The sequence below is a fragment of the Sceloporus undulatus genome, chromosome 7 (assembly GCF_019175285.1).
Source record: "Sceloporus undulatus isolate JIND9_A2432 ecotype Alabama chromosome 7, SceUnd_v1.1, whole genome shotgun sequence".
Taxonomy (NCBI): Eukaryota; Metazoa; Chordata; class Lepidosauria; order Squamata; family Phrynosomatidae; genus Sceloporus; species Sceloporus undulatus.
Window position 1 is genome coordinate 25,532,123 of NC_056528.1, and position 24,029 is coordinate 25,556,151.

Here is a 24,029-nt window from a genome sequence, read left to right on the forward strand (position 1 = left end):
AGGCACACAACAGCAACAACAAATAATATCTGTATCTATATCTATGTCTAATTTGTTGTTGTGTGCTTCCAAGTCGTTTCTGACTTATGGTGACCTTCAGGCAACTCTATTATGGAGTTTACTTGGCAAGATTTTTCAGAGGGAGTTTGCCATTGCCATGCTCTGAGGCTGAGACAGTGTGACTTGTGCAGGGTCACTCATTGGACTTACATTGCTGAGCCAAGATACAAACCTTCATCTCCAGAGTCATAGCCCATCTATCTATCTATCTATCTATCTATCTATCTATCTATCTATCTTGTTGTTGAGTGACAATGACACTTCTGCTCTCTGATGGTTCAGTGGACACAAACTTCATTTCGTGCATAAATATTGTGCATAACAAGCTTTATGTGTAAGGTGGACATGAAACATAAATGAAATTCTGATGGTGCAATGTACATGAACTTCATTTTGTGCACAAAATTATAATACTGTGCATAAAAACGCGTATAAGGTGTACATGAAACATTAATGAATTTCTGATGGTTCAAAGTACATAAAATTCATTTCATGTACAAAATTATTTATAACGTTGTGCATAAAATCACCTTCAGGCTATATGTGTAAGGTGTACATGAAACATAAATGAATTTCTGATGGTACAATATACATGAACTTCATTTCATGCACAAAATTGTTTAAAATATTGTGCATAAAATCACCTTCAGGCTGTATGGGAAAGGTGGACTTGAAACATAAATGAATTTCTAGACTTGCACCCTGTCTCTAAAATAACATATCTGCAAATATTCCAAAATCCAAAAAGCTTTGAAATCCAAAACACTTCTGCTCCCAAGCATTTCGGATAAGGGAGACTCAACCTGTATTAACCACAAGAGATTTACTTACGGTTCCCTTCCACTTCATTAGACAGTGCATAGCTCGGGTCACTTCTCAGGGCTGCGGTGGAGCTGGGATCCTCTCTGGCCGAAGTCTCGATGGCGTTGTCCATGATCCTGTGCACCGCCAGCGCCAGGACAGGCATTGAGGTGGGCAAGGTGGTGCTTCCTTCCACCTCCTCCTCTGTGCCTGCATCTTCCTCCTGACGTCGCTGGAAATAACGGCCGTTTAGTCCTGAGTAAATGCTCCTCCGTGTAGATTCGGGGATGCCGGTGAATGCTGGGGTCTGTGCCGTTGTGGCAGGCCAATCCCTTTGAGCAGTTGGATCAAGAGCTGAGGTTGGAGTCATAGGAGGCCTCTTAGGAATGTGAGTCTGGGATGGCTCTGGGAAGCTTGGTGATGCCGCCTCTTGTGGCACCAACCTGTGAGTGGTCCCCTGCGGCCAGGTTGGATAGATCACATCCGTCACCTCTGCAAGTGTTAGGTCTTCTTGAGCATGATCTACCAAAGTAGATGTCCCTTGTGTTGGGCCCACACTGGTTGATTCTTCAGCTGTCTCGCCTGCATCATAACTCGTTGTTGGAACCATTGGCATCTGGTCAACTGTACTGACCTCATGTTGGTCACTTGACGAAGCTGGTAAGGAGGCATCAGATGGTTGTGGAGATGTGTCCATATCCCCCTTGTCTTTTGGTGTCACTGTCTTCTCCTCCCACATTTCCTTCCCGGCAGGGAAAGCCGTTACCAACTGGAGCTGCTCATCTTCTTCCAGAAGTGGGACTCCCGCCTTGCTTAAAGGGCTATAGGGTTCTTTGGGGAACTCTTTCGAATCTCCAGAAATGATGGACTCGTCGGTCTCCTTTGGGAACAGCTCATTCTGGGTCAGCAATGGGAGATCGGAGTCGTGTTCCACCAAGATGTTTTCAAGCCCTGAATCGTGGCTTCCTTCTGAATCCTGATCCACACGGACCATAGGCTTCGGACTTTCCCCGAAGGATGGACCGCTTGGTTTCCGGCCTGGTTGCCGGGCTGGAAAGAGAGATGTAAAGCTTGTAAGTCTGGACACAGGCTGTAAAGTTGTTGTTGTTGTATGCCTTCAAGCCAGTTTGATCCTATGGTGTTTCTACCATGGGTTTTCTTGGCAGAATTTGTTCAAGGTGGACAGGGGTTGGCCTTGCTTTCCTCTGAGGCTGAGAGTGTGTCATTTGCCAAAGGTTACCCAGTGAGTTTCAACCATGGAAACTTACAGATGCCCTTGGGTGGGTCACACACTCTCAGCCCCAGAAAACCCCAAGGTAGGGTTGCCTTAGGGTTGCCCTAAGTTGGAAACAACTTGAAGGCAAGCAACAACAGACAGAGAATGGATGAGCAAATTTTAGGAGTGCCTTAATTGTAGCTTACTGCTTGGCAGGAGCTTAGACTAGTCCACCTCTACATATCCTTGTTTGTCATTCTTTTCATCCGTCATCCATTCTGCCATCCGTCTTTTCATCCTCCTATCCTACCATCCCTCTTCCTTTCCTTCCCTCCATCCATTTTTTCAGTCATCATCCATATATCCGTTCTGTTGTCCTTGCTGTGTGCATTCAAGTTGTTTCTGACTTACAGAGACCCTAAGGTGACCCTATCATGGGATCCTCAGGCAAGATTTGTTCAGAGGAGGTTGCCATGGCCTTTCTCTGAGGCTGAGAGAGTATGACTTGCCCAAGGTCACCCAGTGTGTTTTCATGGCTGAGCTGAGAATTGAAACGTGGGCTCCAGAGTCGCAGTCCAACATTCAAACCCTTACGCCACGCTGTTTCTAGGAATCTGTAATTCTGCTCTCCTTTTGCAGTGCAGAAATGCCATTTCCCTGCAAAAAATACCATTCCCTCCTCCTCCTCCTCTCTGAGCCGGTGCAATTTAAGGGGCAATCATTCCAGACTGCTTTCAGCCTTTGAGCCGCAAACCGGTCAGGGGCAGTGGGATTCAATTTTCCTTGTGTCAGCCAAAACAGCCGGAGCATGCATTGGCGAGGCGGGTGATTTATAACGGCGCTCTCGGTTCCAGCCTCTCTTCCTTTTAATAAAACAAAGCACCGGTGCTTGTATACCACCAGGACCAAGGAGAGAGGCCAGGCTCAGATGGGGAAAGATGGTGGGGCACTGAGTCATAAATCTAGGGCTGGAATTCAGTAGGGGACTTAACGTCTTTGTAAGTGGAGGTACATATCCGGGAGACAGAATTGAGTAGTTTTGCAACCTCTCCAGGGGCTACTATGTTTGGTGTCAGTTGCACAATGGCGGTGTGATGGATGTGCAACAACCCAATGAACGTTGGGGATGTTCTCCTACACACATGAGAACTCCCACTTGGAAAAGTTGGACCACAACAGGCGTGCCCAATGTGCATCAGAAGTGCCTGGCACATTGGCACACTCCTCGCCCAGATGGGCATCTTGGCAATTCATGAACAGATTTTCGTGGTGTTTGCAGTTTCGTGGCCTTCTCAATTCACTAACAGGATTTCGTGGTGTTTGCAATTTTGTGGTCTTTGCAATTCACTAACAGGGTTTTGTGGTTTTTGAAGTCTCATGGTCTTTGCAATTCCCTAAGAGGGTTTTGTGATCTTTGCAATTTCGTGGTCTTTGCAATTCACTGATGGGGTTTCATGGTGTAACAGCAATGGATTTGCAAAGTTCGCAAAACATAGACCAGGGTGCCGACCCTCAATGCAACTAAAGTTAAAGAAGAAAATAACAGAAATTACTCCTGAGTGTTGTGCTTCTATTTTAATTTAAAAACCATGGACTGAAATCATCACAACTGAGGTGACCAGCAAGGAGGGATCGGAATGAGTCTCATGACTTTTTGTTGTTGTGTGACTTCAGGTCATTTCCGATTTATGGAGACCTTAAGCAAACCTATCATGGGGTTTTCTTGGTAAGATTTGTTCAGAGGGGATTTGCCTTTGCCTCCTGTCTTGGCCATGGAAACCCACTGGGTGACCCTGGGCAAGTTACATTCTCTCAGCCTCAGAGGATGGCAATGGCAAACCCCCTGTGAACACATCTTGCCAAAAAAATCCCCTGATAGGCTTGCTTTAGGGTCAGAAATAAGTCGGAAATGACTTGAAGGTACACAACAACAAGCGAAAGATGACTTGGGGACACATGATGACCTCAAGGCAAGATTTAAAACTTGGTTAGGTGTTACTTTAGAGAAAACAACACACAAACCTTTGTAGCAGTAGGCGTCAAACTTTGATGCCGGATTGGGGAAGCCCGTCCGGTTTAGGAACTGATAGGAAGTCCTCACTCCGGGTTCGTCTCCTCCGCACTTCTTCCGTGGGATTTGGATCGGGTAACGGACGCTTCCGTCGGCGAGCCATCCGGGGTCGCATTGGTCCAGCCCTTCTCGCCAGGCGAGGTGTAGCTGCCCAGTGGTTGCCAACTGGGCACCTCGACTCAGGCAGTACTTTTGGGCCATTGGAAACGTCATTCGTCCGGGGCTGGAGGCATAGAAGACTTTTCCTGAAAAGCGGGGGACAAAAATGGAACGAAAGGAGAACATGTACACTGAAACTGCTTACAAGATAGTGTATCTTGTATAAAATGGTGAAATGAAGATTTACTTTTTGGAATGTATGTATTTTTTAAATGTTTTCAAACCATGGATACTTGAATCCTTGGAAATGGAGGGTTGACTGTAATAATGATAATAATGATAATAATAGATACTGGCTGTTAACAGGTTGAAAGTGAAGGCCATCTTCCGGCAGTGTTTTAGCTGCATGGCATGGCCTTTGGGATCCCTCCCAAATGTAGGATTTGATGATTTTATGATATGCTTAGGGGTTTCTTTCCCCACTTTTTGGCCTCTGGGGCTTCTCATGGGCAGAAAGGGCCCTGCTGTCATTTCACGGCCCTCTTCCAGGCTTTCCTGAACTGCAGAGAGGAACCTTTTTCTTGCCTTCTTGCAAAGGCAAGGGGGAATTTCTATTACTTAAGCAACAAAAGCCGGGGAAGATAAGTTACGCGTTCGCTCTGGAGCGTCTTCCTTCTCTCTTGGCGGAGACAAGGGAAGTACTCAAGCATGGCCGATCTATCAAGGCAATGCTTCCTTGCGATTTCCCCCTCCAGGCTCTGGGGAGACACTACGATATTATTTGACGGCGGCGCCTTTCATTTCATTAGGAAAGCTTTCCTCGAGCCGCTCAAAAGAGCCATTTCTGTGCTTCCTTTTTGATCGAGGAGACAAGAGCGGAGCCTCCCAAGGCAATGATCCATCAATATTCAGTCAGGGACTATGGCTGGCATTTGGTTAGGTTCATGTGCTTTGCTTGCAGGGCCAAAAAGGCACCAATGCGCAAGGGAGGGATTCGGTTGGTGGCACGACAGAGTATGTCCCCTGGTGTCTTGTCTTTGCACTTTGCAGTTGCCCCTGGTGCATTGTGTATTGTGGTTGCACGGTGCGCACTGGAGTCACACGTCACATGTTGCACTTCCAAATTGTGGCTTGCACCGTGTCTGTTTCACATTGAAATTTTTCCCATTGAGTAATGTGAATTGCAATTGTACCTTGTGCATTGTACGTTGGCCACTGCAGTTGTCCATTGCATATTGTGTAATTGTGGTTATGTTTTGGATACTGTGTGTTAGAATTGTGCATCGTATCTTGTGCTTTGCAATTGTGCACTGTAGGTGCAATATTATTCATAGGCGAGAAGTGAATGTGAAAGGATGACCCTTTTGCACACATCTCATGTATTTTCCAGGCAATTGCTCTGATGTACTAGGACTCCTCTTAATGGATGGTCCAGCATCCTTCTGTTGCCCTGGCCAGCTTGTTGCCACTGAGAAGTCCTCAAGCTGCACCCAAAGGCAATAATGCTCCCAATTTCCTTATCTCCTGAAGCTAGTAGAATAAGATAGACTGTCCCAGTCCATGGCAGAGGTGTTTTGTTATCCCAGGACAGTCTATCACAGCCTCCTGGCTGCAGGTGATAAGGAAAATGGGAGAGTTATTGCCTTTGGGTGTGGCTTGTGGACTTCCCAGTGGCAAGAAGCTGGCCAGGGCAAAGGTAGGATGCTGAGCCAGATTGACTCTCTGGCACGGTCCAGCATGGCTTCAATGGCAACTCACCTTGCAGCTCTTTGGCGTAACAGTAGACATCATACGCTTCCCCGGCGTCCCTCTCACCGTAACTCCGGACACCCGGGAGGCTGTTCCGATCCCCATAGCATCCGGGCCTCGAAAGGGTGATGGGGTATCTAAGTTACAGGTAGGCATGGGGCAAGAAGTTAGAACAGGCGGACAGTCAAGCAAGTTCATTCATTCATTCATTGTATAGTCACCCCTCTGTTTTTGCAGACTTGGGATCTGCGTCCCTTGCATATGAGCAAGCTGAAAATGGAGGGGGATAAAATGGGGCACATGCCACCATTCAAGCCATTGGGGTTTGAATATTGGTGATTTTCATTTTTGCGGAGGGGGGTCCAGAACAGATCCCCCGTGAAAACGGAGGGACAACTGTATTTTCCATACTCAGTTAGGTAATATGTGCCCATGGGTATCCGCTGGTTGTCCAAAAGCCTGAATTGGGCTATCCATTTGGGTAGGGAATGTCAGGTTGAGCTTTCCTTATCCAAAATGGCTTTGGTCCAAAAATATTTTGGATTTCAGATCCCCCCCCCCCCCCCCCCCCGATTGGGTAATATTTACATATACATATTGAGATATATACATGTCCATTGGTGTCCACCAGTTGTCCAAAATCCTGGATTTGGTATCCATTTGGGCACAGAATGGCAGGTTGAGTCTCCCATATCCAAAAATGCTTGGCACCAGAAGTGCTGTGCATTGCAGATTTCACAATATTTGCATAGACGTCATGAGATATATCTTAGAGAATCTAACCCAAGTCTAGACACGGAATTCATCTATGCTTCGTATACACCTTAGAGACATAGCCTAAAGGTAATTTTATAAACAAGGTTTCTAATAATTGTGTGCATGAAACAAAGTTGGTGTACGCTGAACCACCAGAAAGCAAAGGTGTCACTATCTCAGCCACTCGGGTGGACAATACTGGAATATTTCCGATTTCGTAATTTCGCTCAGGGATACTCGACTTGTATTATACTCTAAGGTCTCATGGCTCAGAGTTCTCATTTTCTCCAGATTCTAGACTGTCAGAGTGAGAGACTGAAATGCATTTTTCTCTCTTTCAATAAAGTTGGATCCTATTGTAGTCACTACTGAAGGTTGCTTTGAGTCCCAATAAATAAACCAATGTTTGAATCCCAAGAAAGAAACCAATCCACCAACCAACAACCTGTGATGCCTTAATCTAATTCCAAAACTGTTCTGAAGTACATCATTTCAGACATTTGGCTAGAGAGAGCTCTTGGCAACCGATGAAATGAATCGTGAATCCCGCGACCTGGGATCTACCTTTGTGCCACATACCTGACGGTGCGGTCAGAGAGCCATCCGGCGTCGCAGTTGTCGTAACCATCCTCAAAGGCCACTTGAAGGTGGGCAGGGGATGCGATGACTGCCGAATTCTCCTCGCAAGCCTGCTTAGCTTCTGGGAAAGTCAAAGCGTAGCGATTGCTGGCGGCTCGGTAGTGGAAAACCACCCCTAGGGAGAAGGCAAGGAGAAAGTAAGAAAGTAAGTACACTTTCATGCTTTAACCTGAGAGGGCACCTCTCTAGGAATCTCTAAGTCCTCCAGTGCAACTCTGTGGTCAATGTCCGACAGACACTGACCATAGAAACTGCGCTGCAGGAGCTACAAAGGCCTAGGAGAGTATTCTCTCTAGGAATCTCTAGGTCTTTCAGTGCAACTTTTAGTTAAAGTTGACCACAGAGTTGCACTGGAGGACTAGAGATTCCTAGAGAGATAATATTAATCAAATCCGTGAATAATCAAATCCACAAATATCAAAGCTGCAAATATGGAGGGATGAGTGTATATATGTACTACTAGACCAGTTGTTCCTCCATGAGGCCCTGAAGGCTGCCAATGGAAACCTCTGACATCTATATTGCATCTATATCCAGTCCTCACTTCTCAAGGGTGACCCTTCCAACTCTCTTTCTATAAGATCACCCAGTGGGTTCCATGGTTGAGCTGGGAATCAAATCCTGGTCTCCAGAGTCACAGTCCAACACTTAAACCACTTTGCCACCCTGCTGGATTATAAATTCTAACAGAGATAAGATAGTGGTGAAACATGTTGGGAGCTGCAGTCCAAAACACTTGGATGGCCTCATTAATTTCACCTCTGTTGTAAACCGAATACAGAGCTCTTATGTCCCATGTCCTTCTTGCTTGGCTTCTCCTGTGTTGCGCCATGCAACATCACTCACCTGTGACCTCCAATGGCACCAGGTCTTGTTCATCATGGATGCCAGCAACCACTTCGCACCGATAAAGGCCGGCATCGCTGGCCCGGGCTGCCGAGAGCAACAAAGTGGCGTTGTAGCGGCGGTGTGGATAACCGGGGAGGGAGATCCGTCCTTCGTAGCCCTTGGAGACCTTCACCACATTGTCCTTGGCCACCAGGACGGAGATGTCCTCTGGCTGACCGGAGGCCGACTGGACTTTGCTCCACTTGATGCGTGGTGGGTCGGCAGGTTCATTGGGGTTGAGGCGAGTGGATGGCTGCAAGAGGAAAAGGCAGGGCAAGGCCACGGGTTCCGCCAAGCCGACGCGCAGCGGCTGGTGGTGGACCTTGTTGATGTGGATCACCTTCCCGTTGTCCTGGGAACCTGATGCCAAAAGAGAGAGAGGTGAGCCAAGAGATGGTAGACTGAGTTCAGACCTGCATTGCAGAAATAACCCTTTTTGACACCGCTTTATAAGCCAGGGCTCAGTACTAGGGAATTCTGGGTTGTGTAGTTTGGTGGGATATCCTATTTTTTCCAGCAGAGAGCTCTGGGAAGATGACAAACTACAAATCCCAGGTGTGGAGCCATGGCAGTTCAAACTTGTCTCCATTTGGTATAGCAAGATCTTGTTGCACCATTGAGACGAATGGGAAAAAAAGAAGTTGGCAGCATGAGTTTCCTAGACTGAAGACTATTTCCTCAGATGCATGCTTTTATTTAATTTTATTTTTTAAAGTGTGTATCTGAGGCTCAAGTCTCTGAAACCTTGTGCTGCCAATCTCTTTCTTTCCGTGAGTCTCAAAGGTGCCAAAAGATCTCTTTCAATACCAATTTTGCAGACTAGCACAGCTATATCTTTGAATTCTTGCATTCGTTCTGCAGCGTAGGTTAAACCTGGGATGCTTTATCTTGGAGGGGTGTTATGTGACCATGCAAGAGATTGTTGGACTGCATATCCCAGCAGCCCCTAGCTAGCCTAGCCAATGAATTATGGGAGTTGAAGTCCATCATATCTGAAGGGGCCACAAAGGACCTGAAGTCTCCAGTTCTTATCTCCAGATGGGAGACAAGAAGCAAATATTATTATAGATGCTAAAAGGGACCCCAAGTCCCGTCTACTCCACTCCCTGTCATTCAGGAATCCACAACAAACAGTGCCTTTACACTGTAGAAATAATTCAGTTTGAGTCCACTTTCAATCTCATGGCTCCATTCTAGAGAAGCCTGGGATCTGTAGTTTGGTGAGGCACCAAGGGGTTAAACTAGATGGCCCTTGGGGATCCCTTCCAGGGTCCAACGGTCAACAGAGCACTCTTGTCCCAATGCATATCTTTGCAACCCGGTAGCAGGGTTTCATTTGCCTTTTTGCAACATTGTGATGGATCTCTATGGTGCAAACTGTGATGGAAAATGTTGGGCTTGGGTTTGGGTTCTCTTTTTTCCCAACTGAGAAAGATCTGCTTCCCTCTCTCTGGTCTTGGCAATGGTGGAATTAATCATCTCTCGGTGTGCGCTTCTTGCTCCCATTGATTTTTCTCTGTCGCTGGTTTGGACCCAATTATACGCAAGGCAAAAGATGGTGCGGAGAAGAGAGGAAACAAAGGGAAAAACGCCAGTCCAGACAAAACCACTGTGGCAGACTCTGCTGTCGTTCCACTGTTCTTTTACGGTACTAATAAACCTGATAAGCCTGTGGATTGGAAATCTAGGTTTCTGCCTGCGATGGAAATGAAGTTTATAAAACCACTTTGGAGGAGTTTACGACTTCAGATGATAGGGGTGGGTTGCAGAACCCTTGATATGAGAATGCAACTGGCTGCCAGTGTGTTCCTTGGAACCATTCAAAGTGCCAAGGATGACCTATAAATCCCTATATTATTATTATTGTTTTATTATATATATGGCTTGGCTCCAGTCTAGCTGGCAAACTATATCTTCCTCTATAAGCGTACCTGGACTCTGGGATCATCAGGAAAGACCTTTTTTCAGCCCCATTGCCATTGTATCAGTGGGGATGCAAAACAGGGCCTTCTTGGTGACTGCCCCAAGACTTTGCAACTCCCTAGCATTGAGCCATGGCGGGTAAAGTGGTGTCAAATTGCATTAATTCTGCAGTGCAGATGCAGCCCACATCGACTTCCTCAGGTGCATCTCAGGAAGCAGAGGTGGGATGCATCTCCACTGCAGAATTAGCACAGTCTGACTATGCTTAATTGCTATCTGAAATGCATCTCAGGAAGCATTAAGCCTGCATCTGCAAAATGAATGCAGCTTGACACTGCTTTAACTGCTGTAGCTCAATGCAATGGGATTATGGGATTTGTAGGTTTTTTGAGCTATCTAGATGTCTCTGGTGCCACAGCAAACTACAAATCCCATAGCACTGAGCCATGGCAGGTTAAAGTGGTGTCAAACTGCATTAATTCTGCACTGCAGACGCAGCCTCCATGTACAAAAGCTGCAACTTCTTTTGCTCCGGTAAAGATGCTACAAGATCCCTTTGCATACTGATATTCCAGACTAGGGATGTCTCTGAATTCTCCCCCTGTGTTTATTTGAAGATTACGGAGAGGTGATCAAGAATCCAAAATTTGGGGCCAGACGTTGGATCTCAGATGGCATCAGATGGCATCAGGTGGGGGAATTTGGTCCAGCAGCCTGTCTCAAACCCCATTTTCCTTTCTCTTCCCTTCATTCCTTATTCATGCCTGTCCTCCAGTTACCATTAATACTTAATGATCCGTACATTATTTGTCACTTGTGGCTTAAGAGTTGATCCGAGGCTTGTTTGTTTACAGAGATGGTTGGTGCAGAGAAGGAATTTGACCCCCCAAAAGAAGGAAAACCCACCCCTTTTCCCAGGCAGTCCCATTAGCTTCCTAAACCGAACAGCATGCATCATATTAGTATTATTATTAGTATTAGTATTAGCATCAGTATCCCACTCTTTCCCCAGAACTGTTACCCAGAGTGGCTCATCATATTAAATGCAATTCAAAACATAGAAAAAATGGTACATTAAACTAGAATTACATTATTACAATATTAAAATAGATTGCTTATTAAATTTGCAATTGCAATCGCTTACCCAGAACCGATATGGGCAGGAGGAGATACCCCAGCAGAATCCAACAGCCGACCTCTCCTCTGATGTGAAGCATTTTACTCTGGAAAGAAGAGCAAGCATTATGTTATTAAAAACCTCCAGGCATTGCATGCGAGGAAGAACAATAAGTGATATTTCCCCACTACCACCATGTGGCGTAGTGGTTGGAATATGACTCTGGTGACCAGGGTTCGAATCCCGGCTTGGCCATGGAAACCCATTGGGTGGCCATGGGCAAGTCCCACTCTCTCATCCTTGGAGGATAGGCCATGGCAAACCTCCCTCTGAACAAATGTGGCAGCTAAAAAGGCCAATGCAATTCTTGCCTGCATCAATAGAAGTACAGTGGACCCTTGTTATACACTGGGGTTTGGTTCCAAGATCCCCCATAGATAACAAAAGCTGTGTATACTCAAGTCCCATTAAATATAATGACATAGTAAAATGGTGTCCCTTATAAAAAATGGAAAATCAAGGTTTGATATTTGAAATGTATACCTTTTTGGAACATTTTCAAACTGTGGATGCTTGAATCCGTGTATAAAAAATCAGTGTATAAGAAGGGCCAAAGGGAAGTAATAGTGCCGCTCTGTTCTACTTTGGTCAGGCCTCACCTGGAATACTGTGTTCAGTTTTGGGCATCACAATTCAAAAAGGATGTTGAGAAACTGGAGCGTGTCCAAAGGTGGGCGATTAAAATGGTGAAGGGTCTGGAAACTATGTCCTATGATGAAAGACTTGGGGAGCTGAATATGTTTAGCCTTGAGAAGAGACAGTTAAGAGGTGATATGATGGCCTTGTTTAAATATTGAAGGGATGTCCTATTGAGGAGGGAGCAAGCTTGTTTTCTGCTGCTCCAGAGAATAGGTCACAATGGAGCAATGGATGCAAGCTACAGGAAAAGAGATTCCATCAAAACATTGCAGTGGAAGATGCTGCCTTGGAGGGTGGTGGAGTCTCCTTCTTTGGAGGTCTTTAAACAGAGGCTGGATGGCCATCTGTCGGTGATGCTTTGATTGTGAGTTCCTGCATGGCAGAATGGGGTTGGACTGGATGGCCCTTAGGGTCTCTTCCAATTCTATGATATCATGCCAAGAAAACCCTAGGATAGGGTTACCATAAGTCAGAAACGACTGGAAGGCCAACCACCACCACCAGAAATGCAATCTGGCCTTTTTGCAACGTTTCCTCTGCCCTGGAGGGAAATGATAGCAGAAAAAAGGTGGCGAGGGAGGAATGGAGTCTCCCCACCTTCCTTGTCAGAGCTAGTTTTTCTCTCCACTTGCAAATCCTCTCATCAAAGCCCCTCCGGCGGATCCTTGAGTCTGTCGTCTCTGTCATCGTTGATGCCTCCCAGCAGCCAGAGAGTTCAAAGCCAAGCGTGGCTGGCACTCCACCATCCAAGGCCCTCGAGAGAGACAGCACCCTCTTGGGAAGCTCCCCGGTGCTTTTCTTTTGAGTCGCTTTCGAAAGACGGCAGAACGCGGCGGGTGTTTGTGACGGGTCCCAAAGGTACATGAGAACATGGATCCAGGGTGGGCATGGGTGCTTTGGGGGAGGGTTCTCTTCCTCTCTGCATTAACATTGCCAGAACAGTGGCATAGAATTACAGAATCCTAGAGTTGGAAGAGAACACAGGGGCCATTTGTGCCATGCGGGAACTCTCAATCGTGCCACAATATAGAATCATAGGAATTGGAAGAGACCCCAAGGGTCATCTAGTCAAGCTCATTTCTGACATGCAGGAACTCTCAATCAAAGCATCCCTGACAGACGGCCATCCAATCTCTGTTTGGAAACCTCCAAAGAAGGAAACTCTGCCCCTCTCCAAGGAAACATATTCCACTGTTGAACGGCCCTTACTCCCAGGACTTTCTTCCTAATGGTCAGGAGGAACCACTTTTCCTCTAGTTGGAATCTAGTGCTCCATGGACTTCATCCCACAGGGAAAATTGGAAAGGCATTTTCCCAGGACAGTCACACGATCGTTGTGAAGATTTTCACACGACGTCGCTATTAGAGAGGATTTAGCCCGAGAAGAACCAGGAACACTCCAGCAACAAATAATTCGTGGGGAGATACCGTGAATGATTTGTTGATGGAGCATTCCTGGTTCTCCCCTGGATAAGTCCTCTAAGCATGAAAATCTTTGCCATGATCGTGCACCTGTCCTGGGAAAATGCCCTTTTAAACCCCCAATTCCCCCCCCCATGTGATAAAGTCCCATGTCCTACTCTCTGGAGCAGCATAAAACAAGTTTGCTCCATCCTCAATGTAACACCCCTTCAAATATTTAAACAAGGCTCTCATATCACCTCTTAACCTTCTCTTCTCCAGGATAAACATACCCAAATCCCTAAGCCACCACTCATAGGGTTTGGTGGTTTCCAGACCTCCCCCTATTTTGGTCACCTTCTGGCTTCTCAACATCCTTTTTGAATTTTGATGCCCAGAACTGGACACTATTCCATGTGAGGCCTGACCGCAGCAGAACAGAGTGGCACTATTACTTCTCTGCATCTAGACATTATACTTCCATTGATGCAGCCTAGAATCACATTGGCCTTTTGAGCCGCTGCGTCACACTGTTGGCTCATGTTCAACTTGTGGTCTACTAGGACTCCCAGATCCCTTTCCATGTAGTCTTGTCAAGCTGGGTGTCCTTCATCCTATATCTATGCTTTTCATTCTTTCTGCCTATATGTTGTACCTTACATTTCTCCCAGTTGAGATTCATTTAAATTTTCACCCTGCTTTCTAACCTGTTACGGTTATTTTGAATTCTGATCCTGCCCCGGAGTCCTTTCTCGCTCCAAGGCTTCCAATCTTTATCTTTTCTGGTGCAACACAACTCTTACTTGTTTTCAGTGACTGTCGATTTGCCCGGCTCCCACTCCAAAGTTTAAAAATGTGCTGGTTTTAAGTCAACCATTCCCTTAGTTCCGCCTCGAGGAAAAAGGAGGCAAAGGGTATGAATATTTTCAGTTTCTTGGTTTTTTCCCTCCTCCTTCACCCACCCTCTTCCTTCCCCCAAGAGAAGGGGAGAAACAGGAGTCAATGTGACATTCTCACACAGTTTGAGAGTCTGGATCTCCCCATTGAAATGCAAATTTTGACTCTCAGAGAAAGATGGTGGTGGCAGTGTTGCTTTTCCATCACAAATAATTAACTTTGATGGCTGGCGGAAGAGAGAGAAAGCTTTGTTTCAAGGGTTAGGGGGAGGGATGCCTTCTTTCCCATCCCTTCCAGCAAGAGAGTTAAGTAATTTCCTAGGGAATAAGCCTTGTTAAGCTTTCCCCAGCAGAAAAAAAGAAAGGAAGGATGGAGTCTTTGGCTGCATCTGCACTGCAGAAATAATCCAGTTTGGCACCACTTTAGCCACCATGGCTCCATGCTGTGGAATCCTGAGAACTGTAGTTTTGTGAGACATTTAGCCTTCTCTGCAAGAGAGCTTTTTGTAGAGTACAATCCACTCCCTTTGATGCACCGACGAAGTACAATATTTAGGCTTCAGGAATACAATGAGGATGCCGAAAATGGCACCGCTTAACACTGGCCATAAATCTTCAAATGGCTGGTTTGGTACCAAACATCTCCCCATCCTTTGCTTGGCTGTGAGTCTACAAGCAAGACATTGTGCTTTCAGGAAAGGGAGCCCTGTTGCCAGAGACCTTGGTGGCTCCATTGCTTTGTGGTGGCGACTCAACCACTGGTTTTAATGGCAACCTCCATTGCGTTTCTTCCAGGTACTAAAGGAGCTCTCCAGGCACTGAAGTCTATTTGCAACTGGAATTCAGCACCAGATAGCTCCAAAATGCTTGGTTGAAAGGTCTGCAAACCACCAAGCTCTATGAGGAGCATCTTAGGGAGCTGGGTATGTTTAGCCTGGAGAAGAGGAGGTTTAGGGGTGACATGCGAGTCACGTTGCAATATTAGAAGGGATGCCCTACTGAAGATGGAACAAGCTTGTTTTCTGCTGCTCCAGAGAACAGGACACAATGGAGCAATAGATGCAAGCTGTAGGAAAAGAGATTCAACCTATAGGAAGAATGTCTTGATGGAAAGAGTTGTTTGACATTGGAAAATGCTGCCTTGGAGAGTGGTGGAGCCTCCTTCTTTGGAGGTTTTTCAACAGAAGCCATCTCTTTGGAGTGCTTTGACTGTGTCTTCCTTCATGGCAGAATGGGGTTGGGCTGGATAACCCTTGGGGTCTCTTCCAATGCTATGATTCTGTATCCTCCAGGTGCTATTTATTTCATTTACATTCATCCCTCCATATTTGCAGCTTTGATATTTGTGGATGTGATTATTTGCGGATTTGATTAATATATTCTCTCTAGGAATCTCTAGGTCCTCCTGTGCAACTCTATGGTCAACTTTAACTAACAATTGCACTGAAAGACCTGGAGATTCCTACAGAGAATACCCTACTAGGCATTTGTAGCTCCTCCGGAGCAATTTCTATGGTCAGTGTCTGTTGGATGTTGACCACAAAGTTGCCCTGGAGGACCTAGAGATTCCTAGAGAGGTGTCCTCTCAGGTTATTTCTGGTTTTTCCATATTCACGAGGGTCTTGGGTCCCTAACCCTAGCGAATATGGAGGGACAAGTATACTTATTTCAAGGATTTATATCCAGCCTTTCTCCCACAATTGGATTCTCCATAGGAGCTGTCCAAGTGCTGGACTCTATTTGGCGCATATGTTCAGCCCCTGGACAGCTCCAACACCACATGGAAGACTATGGAGGAGAAACTGAACCACTAAAGGTAGTGTCACGGAAGGCAGTTGTTCTCTTTGCTATCCACTCAAGTATAACCACAACTGGTCTACTTGAACCAGGGCTAACCCTCTGGTTTCAGACTGCGGCCTGCAAAAAAAGCAAACCGCCGCAACTTTTTTTGTCCCCCCCCCCCCCCCGTCTCTTTCTGCCCCAGGTTTCGAAGCACCCAGACGAAAATTTTGCATGCACATGAATATGTGCCAGCCGGCGCCGGCTTCTGTTTACTCGGCAATGAGCCCTGGAGTGCCAACACGGGTGAGTAAACAGCCCATATTTTATTTAAACGACAAGCATTAGAAACACGCGCTTCGGATCCTTAAAACGGAGGCCGCTGAGTGGATTAGGGGCGGAATCAATTTGCGCACGCCGTTCGGCTTACAAATGGGAGGCGATGAATATATATTTTTTTCTTTTGGGTGGTTACGGTCTCCCCCTCCCTCCCTTTTCTTTCTTTCTGCAATATCATTTCCTAACCTCCCCGAGGCTATTACATGGAACAGTTGCAATGCTTGATGCAATTTTCTCTCGCCGCTCCTGCTTCGCCCCTTCCTACAATGGCTTTGCAACTTGTACTGGGGCAGAACCTTTTGTTTGGTTGATGTAAAGAACTGTTTGACAGTGGGATTGTCTGCCTCGGAGGGTGGTGGACCCTCCTTCTTTGGAGGTCTTTAAATAGAGGTTGGATTGTCATCTTTTAGCCATGGTTTAGTTGTGACTTCCTGCATTGCAGAATCAGGTTGGAACAGATAGCTCTTGGGGTTCCCTTCCAACTCTAGGAGTTGATGTTTAAATCTGGGAGGGCTTGGCCCAGCAGTTTGCGGCATCTACTAGGTATATCTGTGGCTTTTCAAGACTCTGCAGGGATTCAAACCCTGGTCTCCAGAGTCACAGTCCAATGCTCAAACCGTCACACCATGCTGGATTTCAGGATTCAAAGGAGGTTTACCTTTGTTTTCCTCTGAGGCTGAGAGAACCTGACTCACTCATACAAGATTGCACAGTAGGTTTCCATGGTTGAGCGTGGATTTGAACCCTGGGCTCCAGGGTCATAGTCCAGTGCTCAAACCATGACACCACTCTGGGTTTCAAGATTCAAAAGAGGTTTGCCTTTGCTTTCCTCTGAGGCTGAGAGAGCATGACTCACTTGTACAAGATTGCCCAGTGGACTTGCAAGGCTGAGTGGGGATTCGAACCCTGGGCTTCATGGTCGTAGTCCAATGCTCAAACCACTACACCATGCTGGTTGGTTATTAGCAATCCTATTAGCAAAACTATTTATTTATTATATTATTTATTCAAGGGGGTTATATCCCGCTTTCCTCCCAAAATGGGATTAATGTAAGATGCTATGAGAGCCGCCATATTGGTTTGAGTGTTGGACGACAACTCTTGAGACCAAGGTTTGAATCCCCGCTTAGCCATAGAAGCCCACTGAGGGACCCTGGGCAAGTCACTCTCTCTCAGCCTCAGGAGAAGGCAGTGGCAAACCAGCTCTGAACAAATCTGGCCAAGAAAACCCCAAAATAGAGTTGCCTTAGGATCGGAAATGCCTTGAAGACACACAGGGAGAAATGTGAAGAGATGAAGGCTAGGGAAAGATGGCTCTTAGTCTCCACAAAATGGCTTGTGCATATTAATCGTCATAGAAAAGGATGTCCACATCTCTGGGGATATTCTCACAGCTGCATTTGCGTCATGCGCAGGTATGCGCCACCGCAGTCTTTGCAAGCACCTGTTGTCTTTTTTGGGCCTCATTTGTCACTGCTGACGATACTGTCACCGTGTCGAAATGCACCCAGATGGAACCGCTTCCCTTTGAGCCATGGTGCTGATCTCCGATATTTAGTAGGGATGTGACCCAGCTTCCAACATTTAAAAGGATCCAATAAAAATGCCATAAATTGCACATATTAAAACAGGGACAGAATTAATTATACAATTAAAAAACCAATTAAAACCCATTTATAATGGTGTCGTCGTAATTTCAAAAGCTGTAAAATGTTTTAAAAGTCTGGGACATCCATTTGAAAACCTTGGGCGGACATTTGCCAAAGGAGTGGCAGAGATCCTCCAAGGAAGCTGAATGATGGGAGATTCTGGTCAGAGAAAAGGAAATATTCCTCCATATTTAAGCCTGTGGGACTCTTTGCCACAAGATGCGGCGGTGGCTTAGGCTGATTCAAAATGAATTCCTGGGACAAATGAATGGAGGACTATGGCTTTCAGTGATATCCAATGATGGCTATGAAAGCAGAACATAACTTTCAGTATTGTCCAGTGATGGTTACAGATGGAGGATTATGGCTTTCAGTGTTGCCCAGTCGTCGTTACATTATGGTTTGCAGTGATGTCTAGTGATGGTCACAAATGGAAGATTATGCCTTTCAGTGATGTCCAGTGATGGTTACAGATGGAGGACCATGGCTTTCAGTGATGTCCAGTGATGGTTCCAAATGGAGGATTATGGCTTTCAGTGATGTCCAGTGCTGGTTACCAATTGTGGATCCTGGCTTTCAGTGATGTCTAGCGATGGTTACAAATGGAGGAATCATTGCTTTTGGTGATGTCCAGTGATGGCTATGAAAGCAGGACTTGGCTTTCAGTGATATCCAATGAAGGTTAGAGATGGAAGACTATGGTTTTCAGTCATGTCTAGTGATGGTTACAAATGGGGCCTTTAAGTGATGTCCAGTTGTGGTTACCAACTGTGGATCCTGGCTGTCAGTGATGTTCAGTGAGTGTTACAAATGGAGGATTGGCATTCAGTGATGTGTAGTGATGGCTATGAATGGAACACCTGGTTTTCAGTGATATCTAGTGGTGCTTACAAATGGAGGATTGTGGCTTTCAGTGATGTCTACTGATGGCTATGAAAGGAGGCTATGGTTTTCACCAGATTGCCGAAGCAGCAGCCATGGCAGCGGGCTCTTTGCCAAGAGACTCCTGTTCTTCAGGCACATTGCATGGGTGTTTTAGGAGATGGGCTTCTCAATGGATAAAGGAAGATTTGCAGATTCTGAAGGACAGGTGCCGCCTTCTTCTGTCCTGACCCTTTGAAGGCTGCTTAGCCTCCTTGCTGTGAAAATATTTCCCAGGCTTTCCATTTCCAATTTCCAATTTCCACCCTTCTCTCATCTCCCCAACACCGCTGTGTCAAGCTTGCCAGTTCTTTTTGCTTCCTCCAATATTGCTGCGGAGGGTTGGGGATTTTTATGCCAGCCAGCCAAGATAATAATGTGACTCATAAAATAAAAAGAAAATCATAAACTCCACCTCTCTGCAGCCTCATCTTCTGAGGATGAGGTTGGAAAGAAACGCAGGACGACAGATTTGGGGGTAAGGAGAAATATATCATTCCTGAGCTCCCAGAGTTGGATGAATTGACCCTGCAAAACTACAACTCCCAAGGTTTGAGTCCATTCTTGGCCATGAAACCTGGTGGTTAACCTTGAGCAAGTCACACATTGTCAGCCTCAAAGCCAAGGTGACTTGTCTCAGGTCACCCAGTTTTGGTGCCCGAGAGGGGACTCGAACTCAGGCCTCCTGGAGCCCAAGCCCAACTCTCAAACCGCAACACCACTCCTGGCTCCAACACTGGAAACTGTTCAGAACCTTCAGCAGGTCCAAAATGCAGTGGCAAGAATGCTGATCTGGGCTAGTTATAGAGAGCAAATAACTCCCTTGGAACAGCTTCACTGGCCACCAGTTCATTTCTGGGCATAATTCAAAATGCCGGCCATGTTCTATAAAGCCATGTATAGCTTAGGTCCAGACTATTTGAACCCTACCAGACTTCTAAGATCATCAGGGGAAGGCTTTCTCTTGGTCCCACCACCATCGTAGGCTTGCCTGGTGAGGCCACCAAAATGGTGAAGGACCTGGAAACCATGCCTTATGGGGAAAGACTTAGGGAGCTGGGTATGTTTAGCCTGGAGAAGAGACAGTTAAGAGGTGATATGATAGCCATGTTTGAAGGGGTGTCATATTGAGGATGGAGCAAGCTTGTTTTCTGCTGCTCAGAAAATAGGACACAATGAAAGAATGGATGGAAGCCACAGGAAAAGAGATTCCAGCTCAACATTAGGAGGAACTTCTTGATGATAATAGCTGTTCAATAGTGCAAGACGCTCTCTCAGAGGATGGTGAAGTCTCCTCCTTTGGAGGTCTTTAAACAGAGGCTGGTCATCTGTCGGGGATGCTTTGATTGAGAGTTCCTGCATGGCAGAAGGGGGTTGGACTGGATGGCCCTTGTGGTCTCTTCCAACTCTAGGATTCTATGATTCATCCGCCGGAGCTGCATAACCATCTGAAAATTGCTTTTTTAGTGGGACGCAACTGTTTCCAGCGACATCCATTGGCTCTCCGCTTAGACATTGCAACAAGTCGGGTGGGAGGAAGAAAGGAAGGAATGACAAAAGATCTTCTCCATCACTTATTTCCCCTGATGAAGGGTCTCAGTGGCTTGTCAAGAATTGTCCTTTTTCAGGGAGAGAAGGAGGGGGAGAAACGCAGACAGGGATCCTTGCAGCCTGGGTAGCTTGCATCCTTGTCTGCAACGTTTCATTGCCTGGCGTGGGTTTTTGCAATTAGGAATGTCCTGCGGGGCCGTCTTTTGGCATCCAAAGTGCAACCGCTCTCCATCTATTTCTTGCCACGGTGGAGGCTTTGCTTTAGCATGCCAAACTGTGCCAAAAAAACAGAAAAGACACTCCCCTCCAAAAAATAAAACCCACGGCCCTAAAGAATGAAACTGGGAAATTGGGAAGGCTGGTTGCAGCATTGCAATAAGGCTGAGTGAGAAAATGCATTTAATCAGTAAATGTGTAAAATGTATTTTATATCAGTACAATGCGACAGTGTGTGTATGTGTGTGTGTCCATGTGTGCGTTTCAGCACAAACTGGGAGACGGGTAGATTTCCCCCTACATCTGTTGCCTCTTGAATAATTCATCCGCCTCATGAATATGCCAATCTGGTGATCGGTGATTAGCTTCACATGAAATGCAATTTAAATCTTGGCAGGGTATGGGGGTCCCCCCACTTTTTTATTCTCCCTCCCTCCCTCCTTCCCTCTTCGACCCACACAAAGCTCCTCTCTGGGCCTTGGCCTCCATCTCTTCTCTCTTTGTGAAGAAGGCTTGGTGGGAATCTGCAAAAAAGGATCACTAGAGGAAAAGGAAAGGGTGAAGCAGGCCGTCTTTCCAAAGGTTGACAGATCTCCAGTCCTGGCCTGGAGTCTCCAGTTTTTGGGGTTTCTCTGAGGCTTGGCCCAGGCACCCCAAAGGAAGGAGAACTCATATAGAGGTGCAAGAGACCCCAAGGGTCATCCAGCCCAACCCCATTCTGACATGCGTCAAAGCCCTCCTGACAGACGTCCGTCCAATCTCTGTTTAAAAACCTTTGAAGAAGGAGACGCCACCATCCTCCAAAGCAGTTGGGTTGACAGACGGCCAACTAACTTCTGTTTGAAAACCTCCAAAGAAAGAGACTCTGCCACACTCAGTGGCAGCATCTTCCACTGTCCAACAGATCTTACCATCTTCCTAATGTTGAGATGGAATCTCTTTTCCCAGAGTTTGGATCCACTGCTGCTTAGTAAATCCATAGATCTCCCTTTGAGTCTTTGCAAGTTGCAACCAACTGTTCGATGAATTCTTACTCCCATTGGGAGTAAGTGACTCTTCTCCTAACCCTTTCCTCTTACCCTGAGCTGAGTTTGTGCATCCTTGCTTCCTGCCATGAAACCCACTGGGAGACCCTGGGCGAGTCACACTCTCTCAGCCTCAAAAGCAAAACCCCTTTGAAGAAACAAGCCGAGAAAACCCCACGCTAGGTTTGCCTTAGGGTCGCCATAAGTCAGAAACGACTTGAAGGCATCCAATAACAGCTCCTGACTGGAATAGGCCAAAATACTCAGAAGGCACTAAATCCTGTTTGGCCTTGAATGCTAAACCGAGCCAGCCCTGGATAGTACTTAGATGGGAGACCACCAGTGAATACCAGGTTCTGTAGGCTGTGTTTCATAGCCACACTATGAGAAACATTACTAAGGATTCTCCATGCTGTGGCACAAGAGGGTGTCCATGGGGGTGACACCATGAGTTACCGCAATGGGAGAGACCAACCCTACTGTCGAAGAGGGATTTATCTTTAACAGTCTAAATTTTGCTTCTTGAATCCAAACTCAGTGCTTTGCATTCTAGAGACAATTTGCATGGTCTGCCATGGGGAGAAATAACCATCTTATGCGCACTTCTTGGCATTTTCCTACAATTCAGCCTCCACCCTCAGCCTGGTCTCATGTTCACAGCCATATGCTGACCTCCCACACTGTTTCCCCCCCCCAAAAAAAAAAATTGAAAGAGAGAAAAGAAATATATAGAAAGAGGTAGGTGTGAGCACAGAACTAGATGGCCACATCCAATTTTAGTCCCAAAGATTGTAGACCTATTGAGGTCAACTGGACTTGTTTAAGTGGTGACTTTGTTGTTGTGTGCCTTCCAACTATTTCCAAGGCAAAGCCATTGCAGGGTTTTCTTGGCAAGGTTTGCTCAGAAGGAGGGTTGCCATGGACATCCTTTGGGGCTGAGAGAGTGTGACTTGCCCAAGGTCACCCAGTGGGTTTCTATGGCTGAGCAGGGATTTGAACCTTGGTCTCTAGAATCATAGTCCAAGGCTCAAACTGCTAGGCCATGCTAAAGGGCCTAAATACCCTAAAGGCATCGGATCTCATCTGATCTTGGAAGCTAAGCAGGGTCAGCCCCAGTTAATACTTGGATGGGAGACCGCCAGCAAATGCCACGTGCTGAAGTCTCCTTTTCAGAGGAAGGGGTCAAACCACCTTGCCTGAGAAAACCCTATGAAATTTATGGAGTTTCCCTCAGTCGACAGGTTGCTGGAAGGCAAATATGCATGCACACAATGCAGTCTGATCTTGCTAAGCAGAGTCAGCCTTGGTTAGGACTTGCATGGGGGATCACCAATGACCAGGTGCTGTCAGCTGTATTTCAGAGGAAGGAGCCAGTGAAACCACCTTTGAGTCTTCCTTGCCCAAGAAAACCCTACAAAACCCATGGGGTTGCCATACTTAAAAGCACATGGACACACATGCAAGCAGTGATGACCCATTCAGTTTGATGCGTCTGCAAAATCTGGAGCTAAAATTGAATCCAGCTTGAAAAAAAGCAGGTGGGTTCATGCTGCCAAACTTGGTCTAAAAGGTGACCTGCAAATGTCTTACGATGCAGAAGTTTCCACTTTGAGGCTGGGGAATTTCCTGACCCTGTTCTCATTTGCTTACCTTTTTTTGCAGGCTATTTTTAAGCTGTTTGCTATAGACTCAGCAACCCCTGCTCTTCCCTCTTGTTCCTCTTATTTGGGATTCATCCACAGGGAAGAAATCACTGTTTCAAGAAGGGGTTGTGTAGTTAGAGAATAATGTCGCACAATACCGTACAGTCTCATCTGATTCCCCCAATGCAAGGCAAAGGAAAAAGCCAATTCAGAGCACCGTGAAGCCAGTTCAGAGCGCGGGGAAGCCAATTCAAAGCATTGTTAAGCCAGTTCAGAGCATTGTTAAGCCAGTTCAGAGCGCGAGGAAGCCAATTCAAAGCATTGGGAAACCAGTTCAGAGCATTGTTAAGCCAGTTCAGAGTGCGGGGAAGCCAATTCAAAGCATTGGGAAGCCAGTTCAGAGCATTGTTAAGTCAGTTCAGAGCATTGGGAGGCCAGTTCAGAGCACAGGGAAGCCAGTTAGAACATTATTAAGACAGTTCAGAGCATGGGGAAGACAGTTCAGAGCATTAAGAAGCCAGTTCAGAGCATTGTTAAGCCAGTTCAGAGTGCGGGGAAGCCAATTCAAAGCATTGGGAAGCCAGTTCAGAG

The 24,029-nt window shown here is 46.3% G+C and overlaps 1 protein-coding gene across 1 annotated transcript in view; it reads right to left on the bottom strand.

Annotated features, from left to right (window-relative positions):
• NCAN (neurocan) overlaps positions 1-24,029 on the bottom strand; it is a 51,943-nt gene that overhangs the window by 15,939 nt on the left and 11,975 nt on the right. Inside the window, exons 2-7 of the mRNA XM_042480284.1 lie at positions 11,347-11,425; positions 8,238-8,639; positions 7,332-7,506; positions 6,006-6,133; positions 4,100-4,393; positions 892-1,911 (exon numbers count right to left, since the gene is read on the bottom strand). Of these exons, the coding sequence (XP_042336218.1) occupies positions 892-1,911; positions 4,100-4,393; positions 6,006-6,133; positions 7,332-7,506; positions 8,238-8,639; positions 11,347-11,419 (2,092 nt within the window). The 5' untranslated portion in view covers positions 11,420-11,425. The remainder of the gene's footprint in view (positions 1-891; positions 1,912-4,099; positions 4,394-6,005; positions 6,134-7,331; positions 7,507-8,237; positions 8,640-11,346; positions 11,426-24,029) is intronic.